This window comes from Heteronotia binoei, chromosome 15, assembly GCF_032191835.1.
Source record: "Heteronotia binoei isolate CCM8104 ecotype False Entrance Well chromosome 15, APGP_CSIRO_Hbin_v1, whole genome shotgun sequence".
NCBI lineage: Eukaryota > Metazoa > Chordata > Lepidosauria > Squamata > Gekkonidae > Heteronotia > Heteronotia binoei.
This window is the reverse complement of record NC_083237.1, coordinates 38,908,622-38,916,757: the sequence shown is the minus strand read 5'-3', so window position 1 is coordinate 38,916,757 and position 8,136 is coordinate 38,908,622. Positions and strand designations below refer to the sequence as shown.

General features: G+C 42.8%; 1 protein-coding gene across 1 annotated transcript; it reads right to left on the bottom strand.

Moving 5' to 3' along the window:
• Nucleotides 1–6,656: 6,656 nt before the first annotated feature.
• On the bottom strand, nt 6,657–7,580 carry LOC132584096 (olfactory receptor 8S1-like). The gene has a single exon (XM_060255889.1). It carries the CDS (start codon nt 7,578–7,580, stop codon nt 6,657–6,659), a length of 924 nt encoding a protein of 307 aa, XP_060111872.1.
• Nucleotides 7,581–8,136: the final 556 nt, after the last annotated feature.

The following is an 8,136-nucleotide window of genomic DNA, read 5'->3' as shown; positions in this document are numbered from 1 at the left end:
CCCAGCTCTATCTGCTTATGGACGGCCAGCCCGCCTGCGCCCCAGAAAATCTGGACCGGGAGTTACAGGCAGTGGCTAGGTGGCTTAGGCTGAGCGGGCTGAAGCTGAAGCCGGTGAAGGCAGAGGTCCTTTGCTTGGGTCGCTGCGGCCCGGGAAGGGAAATCCCCCTGCCAGTTTTTGACGGCGCTCCGTTAACAGCGTCGGGCAGGGTCAAGAGCCTGGGGGTGCTGTTGGAGCCTTCATTGACGATGGAGGCTCAGATAGCAGCCACTGCCAAGTCCGCTTTTTTTCATCTTAGGCGGGCGAGGCAGTTGGCCCCCTTCCTGGAACGTGACGACCTGGCAACAGTAATTCATGCTACGGTCACCTCGAGGCTGGACTACTGTAATGCCCTCTACATGGGGCTACCCTTGTGCCGGACCCGGAAACTGCAGTTAGTGCAGAACGCTGCTGCCCGGCTGTTATTAGGGCTCCCAAGACGGGAGCACATTCGACCGGGGCTCCAGGGTCTGCACTGGCTGCCAGTAATATTCCGAGTCCGGTACAAGGTGTTGGTCATTACCTTTAAAGCCCTATATGGCCTAGGACCTGCCTACCTTAGGGACCGTCTCTCCCCACATGTTCCCCAGAGAGTACTACGCTCAGGTTCACAAAACCTGTTGGTAGTCCCCGGGCCAAAGGAGGCCCGTCTAAAATCCACCAGGGATCGGGCCTTCTCAATAACGGCACCTTATTGGTGGAACCAGCTGCCGGAAGAGGTGCGGGCCCTGCGGGATCTAGGGCAATTCCGCAGGGCCTGTAAGACAGTCCTCTTCTGGCAGGCCTATGACATTAACTGACAATGAAAAATATCTTGGATGGAACAAAATGTATCTATAGGCCGCCGGTTTTATTCTATCTTGTTTTTATTAATTTATGGTTTAATTGTATTTTTAAATGTTTTAAACTGAAGTTGTTTGAATTATTATGTTGTAAGCCGCCCTGAGACACTTAGGTGAGAAGGGCGGTGTATAAATCTTAATATAAATAAATAAATAAATAAAGCATGTAGTTTAGTGTTACAAAGTATCAGTTCCAATTCTCAGCTCGAATGAGCCACATGGATTATCAATAAACCAAACTTTGTTTCAAAATTCAAGGACTGGTTATTTTGAAATCTCATGCTTGACATCATGCCCGATTCACCCTTATCTCGCACTAAAATGGCTCCCACACAGATTAAATAGCCACTGGCAAATTCTGGTGGCTTTCCTAGTGAAGCGCTTCCATGAAGGGTTTCTGGCTGTCTGATCTGGCTAGGAGCCAGGATATTCACAGGACCCGGGGGAAAAGGCTTATCCTGGTTCATCCTCCTACATTTCTTTCATCTATCTATTTCTCACCCATTCCTGACCTGAGGTATTCGTTTGAGCTTTCCACCCTTCAGCTCTTATTCTGCCTTCCCACAACCTAGAAACTGCTTCAGCTACCACTGATGAGTATCTCCTGAGAGTCTGCACTTCAGCTGCAAGTGGCTCTCCCTTAGCACTGTTAATGCAAATCCTTCCGAAAATGGGAACCATTCCAGAGAAACAGCCACTTACATCAGTTGCAGATGGAGTGACACCACTCTCCTGGGGTTGCCAAAACAGCTGGCAGCTGAATGCCTCATGGGAGGAGATGAGACTGGAAAGGAACTGGAGGTTTTTCAGACAGCAAGCATCTTCCTTTTGTGATAATAAGCACCATATGGAACCAGGGCCATAGCCAGGATTTCAAGTTTGGTGGAGCTACAGACAGGATTTTTTGTTTAGGGGCCAGGGGAATGGACTCTCAGCACAGGAAGGTGGAGAAGCGGAGAGGCTAGGTTTCCCCAACTACTCATAAAAGACAAATTTCCAAGTCTGGAATCCCCTCCCCCAAGAAGAAAGTTAAATTTCTCCCAACCAGATCCCTCCTAGAGTCAGGCATCTCCCCCCTCCCCCCCACACACACATGCGGACATTGAGAGGTTTTTTTTAATGTATCCCAGTGGAACTCCTGGTGTCTCCTGAGGTCTGACACCCCCCTCCCCACAAAAAAAATTCCAGGGGATTTACTCCTCCCAAACACCATGGATTAGAATTCCCTTTGCTTGACGGATGATTAAATTGGATGGGAATCTGACAGATGAAGGAGGCGGTAGCCTAGGCAGGAAACTGGAGTTACTTGCAGGCTTAGTGTCTGTTTGGAGGTGGGTCTTGGTGTATTTGGAAGCTTGTCAGAGCAGCAGACAAGGTGAGACAGGCAGAGCAGAGGGGGCAGCTGCCATTGTTTAACTTATCCCTCACTCCTCCAGCATTGGTGGAATCGGCAGTGGTAGTACTGATGGTGCTGCTGCTGTTGCTGCTTGATGGGAGTGACATACGACTGAGATTGGTTGGTCTAAAAAGTTTCCATTGAGGATAAATTGGTGGGACCATGACCCTAGGGGCACCACCATATCTACGGGCCTTAATACAGCCATCATTTGCTGGCCATGCACAATGTAAGCCTGCTATAAGACTTGCTCATGTGCATGACCCTCCTGGTGTATGTTCTTTTTTCCATTTAGGAACTTAGCATGCCAAATGTGTCTCACAGCTATGGAAAGAATACCCAACATTTTTAACTGTTCTTCAGTTTTTGCTGTCTAACATAAATGTGTGAAGGCCCACATATTTTATACCTTGCTATCCTTGAATGATTAATAGCTTTCTTGTTTTTTCAACTAGCAGGTTTTTTTTTAAAGTTTGCATCATGTGTTGCTGTCAAGTTGGTATTTCTCCATTGTCATGACTCAGCCAAGCTGGTTTCTGTAGGGAAACTTTTGGAAAATTGGGGGCAGTGCTTGGGAGGGCTGGAGTTTGGAAGAGCTGACAGAATGCAGCTGGGATGTGGTATCACTTTAGGACTTCTGTTTCTTCTATAAACTAGAGCAGGGGTGTCAAACATGCAGCCTGAGGGCCAAATCCGGCCCCCAAACGGCTTTTATTAGTCCTTCAAGCAACTGGCTGTCATCTGCTTCCTTTTCCCTCTCTCTTGCCCCCTTCTGCACCACAGCTTGCTTTGCCAGGCTTGCTCAATTGCACAGGAGCTACAGAGCAAAACCTCTATTTTCTTCATTGATTGAGGCTCCTCCCATGGGGAAGACAGAGGGAAAGTGATAGCTTGCTTTGCCAGGCTCTCTCACTCACACAGCAGAGTCAAGCCTTTCTTCCTTCTATTGGCTGAGGATCCACCCCATCCTGGTCCCCTGGAGAAGGAAGAAAAGAGTCAGAGCTTCCTTTGCCCAGCTCCCTGGATCCCATGGGAGAAATACAAAGCACCTTTAAGACCAACAAGTGCTAATGATTTAATTTAAAAAAAAATCTATAATTATGTTTGTTTGTGGCCTTTATAAAGTTTATACCTCTGCTACCTAATCTTAAATATCAACATATCAGGCTGGGCCCTCATAACAAATGAGTTTGACACCCCTGGACTAGGGTATGTCATGGTGTCTTCACTGAAGCTGCCATTTCCTCCAGGGAAGCTGATCTCTGTCATTTGGAGATCACTTGTAATTCTGAAGAGAACTCCAGGCACCACTTTGAGGTTGGTAAACCTCCTTTTCTGCCACATGTCCCAGACAATGTTTTGGACCCCCAGCACAACACCAAGGCAGAGCGCCAGCAGAGAAGGGACAGAATAGGGAGCAATTCTGTAATATCTCATCCAGGGCTGCCAGCTCTATTGGGATATTTGGTTAATAAAGCAGAGTTTGCTCACTCACAGAAGTGTGATACTGAGAACAGCAAATTAACATAAGAACATAAGAGAAGCCATGTTGGATCAGGCCAACGGCCCATCAAGTCCAACACTCTGTGTCACACAGTGGCAAAAAATTTTATATACACACATACACTGTGGCTAAAAGCCACTGATGGACCTGTGCTCCATATTTTTATCTAAACCCTTCTTGAAGGTGGCTATACTTGTGGCCGCCACCACCTCCTGTGGCAGTGAATTCCACATGTTAATCATTAATCTTCAAATAAGTATATTGCAAAAATGATAAACGTACATTTATTCAAGTAGGTCTGATTCACATTCAGGCTGCATCAAAGGAAGAGAAAGAAGCTTAAACTAAAGTTTTTTCCCTATCACAAATGGCCATCTTGTCCAGCATCATGTATGCGGGAGAATGAGAGCATTGTATCTATAGGAGAGATCTGCAGAGACATGTATCTTCCTGTAAGGCCAGGTGAAGGGGGTGTGAAAGGTCATGCTGTCCTCCTATATGCCCCCTCTCTCACTTCTCATCAGTCTATCCTTCCCTGTCAACTAGTTGTTAAACAAATCTTGTTTATGAGAAATGAATAATTCCTGTTATGTCTAATAAAATATCTCTGGGTCTAGTGGCTGACTTCCTGCCAATTGCTCACAGTCCCTGCCACATGAACTGCAGGCTCCATTCTTCCCTCGATAGCACTAGACACTACAAACAGCCTGGAACATAGAAGGCAGGAGAGATCATGAGAAGGCAGGCAATGAAATGTCATGCAGGCTGGTGTGCACTAAGACCGCAAGGTGTCCAACATCTTGGTGGATATTCAAGACTAATCGCACCACACAACTATACAGGAAAAGGAAAGGAAAGGTCCTCTGTGCAAGCACCAGTCATTTCTGACTTTGGGGTGACGTTGCTTTCACAATTTTTCACAGCAGACTTTTTTACAGGGTCGTTTGCCATTGCCTTCCCTAGCCTTTTACACTTTTCCCCCAGCAAGCTGGGTACTCATTTTGCTGACCTCAGAAGGATGGAAGGCTGAGACAACCTTGGACTGGCTTCCTGAATCCAGCTTCTGCCAGAATCGAACTCAGGTCGTGAGCAGAGAGTTCAGACCACAGTACTGCAGTACTGCTGCTTTACCACTCTGTGCCATGGGAACGACCTTTATTGGCATTTCAACCATATTAGTGATGGGCTGGGGTGGGGGTAATCCAGACCATCATGTCCCTATCTGCTAATACATTATTCTCCTCATAGATGCAAGGTACAAAAATTTGGCCACAATTTCAAGCGCTATTTGGTTCCATACAAACACCATGGTGCAGGCTTTTTGTTGTTGTTTGAGATTAGCACTATGTCCATGGCCAAAGATATAGCTGAGGACTGTGTGAACCCCATGGAATCATTTTCCTTTGCATTTAGTTGCAGAAGTCTGGCTGATTCAGCTTTTAAAAAAATCTATTCTCATTTAACATAGCATGTGTAATGATAGGGTTTACAGCTTAGAGACATTCCTGTACATTTTATAGTATCAAGGAACTGGTCATATTTTAACTTACTCTCAAAGTCAAAGTTTATTAAAAACAGTCATAACACCAGCATACAAAATAATATAAGATAATACAGTATAAGAACATGGCATTAGACAGTTACAGCCATAATTCCTAAAATTCCGGACCGAACTTATCCTTCACTAATAACTCAACTTACAGTACAATCTATGCTTTTTAATTACCAGATAACAATACCTAGCAACCTTGTGTGAGACGGATTCATAATTTATTTATTTATAAATTTATAATTGTCAGCCAATAAAAACTTCATCACTTGTTCCTCGGCATATTTACAATAATTAGCCAATGGTTTAAAATGTGAGAGAAGGGGTATCAGCAGCTGCTGTCTCTCTTCATCATGCATAGGACAATGAAGAAATATATGGGCAGCTGACTCCACCTGATTCAACGCACAAAAACAAATCCTCTGATGCATGGGAGTCTGGGTATATCTACCAAAAAGGACTGCTGATGGGAGTGCATCGAAACGGGCTCTAATAAATGCCCATCTATAATTAGGATTTTTTATAAATCCAAAATAAGATGCGGATCTTAAACTTGGTCCCAGTTTCAGTTTCTTGTAATAACATGATAGGGCTGCATAATCATTTTGTGCTTCAATATCCTTAAATCTTTGAGAAATCAAACTCCTTACATACTTCTGCCCTCCCTCTAATAAATTTTCAGGATATAACCCAATTGATTTCAGTTTATCAACTACTCTATGAGACCATTGGGAATAATACTCTCTCTCTCTTTCTGTCTGTCTGTGAGTATAGAAAACAAAAATATAATAAAAAGAAAATACTGAAAAGAAAAATGATTACATATCACAACTGTGTGTACATGTGTGTGTGATTATATATAACAAAATATAAAAAACAGGAAATAATCCTCCCCAATGCTGTCTTCATTACATTGAAAAGTTTTCTGGACACTGTCTATAAAATACAATAAAACTCAACCCACATTTTTTTTCTTGATTCTGTTCTATCTCAAGGAAACAACTGTGCAAGATTTTTGAGTTGCTGTTCATATTAAAGTTGTTTCAAGTCATTCTTCATTCAGTTAGTCACTAGACCCAGAAATATTACATTTATTAGACATAAAATGAATTATTCATTTCTCATAAACAAGGTTGGTTTAACAAATACATTTTCTGTAAATAATTGCAATATTAATCTACGAGCAATAAATGCCAGTTGACTATTGCCTGCCTTAAGTAGAATAACATTTGATATATTCAGACTCCAAATAGAAGGTTTCAAGCTGTGCCTCAGTGGAGATCCATTTATTGATTTCTTGAACATATTTGATTTTCTTGTATCCAATCAACATATTTTTTTCAGCAGTTTCTTAATGGATTCCTTCACTTCTTTGGTGTTCAGACTGTAGATAATGGGATTTAGCATGGGAGCAGAGATGGTATATTGGATGGAAACAAGTTGATCCAGAACTATTGAAGATGATGTGTTGGGTCTCAGGTATCGAAAGTAGCCAGTTCCATAGAATAAAACCACAACAATGAGGTGGGAGCTGCAGGTGGAGAAGGCTTTCCTCCTACCTTCTGCTGACCGTATTTTCATGATAGTGGAGATGATGTAAATATAAGAGATGAGGGTGAGGATGAAGGAGGTTAAACCAAAGAGAAAAATAGAGGCAAGAAGGACAACATAGTTGGTCAAAGTATCACTGCAAGACAGGAGCAAGAGGGAAGGAATTTCACAGCTATAGTGGCTAAGTGTGTTGTTTCTACAAAACTGCAAATTCGACAATGGCAGGGCATTCATCAAAGCATTCAAGAATCCCATGATCCAGGCTCCACCCACTAGTTGTTTGCATATCTCTGTTTTCATGACTATAATATAATGCAGTGGGTCACAAATGGCAACATATCGGTCATAAGCCATTGCTGCGAGAATGAAAACCTCAGCACCAGCAGTCTGGAAAAAGAAGAAGATCTGTGCAATGCACCCTTCCCGGGAAATAGTTTTCTGCATTGTTACAAGATTTCCCAGCATCTTTGGGAGGGTGACTGATGAGTAGCAAATGTCAACAAAAGCCAAGTGGCCGAGGAAGAAGAACATTGGGGTGTGAAGGCCAGCCTTGCTCCTGATCACCAGCATGATTACCAAGTTCCCCAATAATGTCAATGCATATATAATTAGAAAGACAACAAAGAGAAAAATCTGCAGTCGTGGATCATTGGAAAGTCCCAGGAGTATAAATTCATTTATTAAGGTTTGATTTCCCATGAACTATACAAGAAACCTAAAATTTGCATAAATCGAAAACAAAGACTTTTAGCTTCTTACATTATGAGCAATGTGCATGGAATTTATAAAGCAATTCAATGTATGAAACAAGTTATGTGGCCTTTTTCATACATATATACTTCTGATGCAGGCAGGAATTAATATGCATTATTCTAGTCAATCTCCCAAAAATGTGATAAAACTGTGATGTAAGCTATTCCAAGCCTTTTATAATCTAAGACTTTTGAAAGAATGGTGGGACTATGATGATGACAATTACATCTGGCATTTTAGGGCATGCTAGGGGGTAGTGCATCTTCCTGGGGATATACTTATATTATTATAAGGCAGGCTTCTTAGCTAAGAGATCACAGTGGTTCTTAGTATTTTCTATTATCTTGGAATCTTTCTTCAGGCTTTCAGTCCACAAATGGCTGCTTTTTAGGAAGATCCTGGTTGAGAGGTCCATCTACCTAGATGGAATCAGTCAAAATAGAGACCCTGTTTTCTGTGCCAAGGAGTTTTATTCTCTCCATGCCTTCTATTGAGGTCAAAG

What these genes read in the sequence shown, in the direction of transcription:
- LOC132584096 (XM_060255889.1), bottom strand. Translation starts at nt 7,580, where the DNA reads ATGGGAAATCAAACCTTAATAAATGAATTTATACTCCTGGGACTTTCC.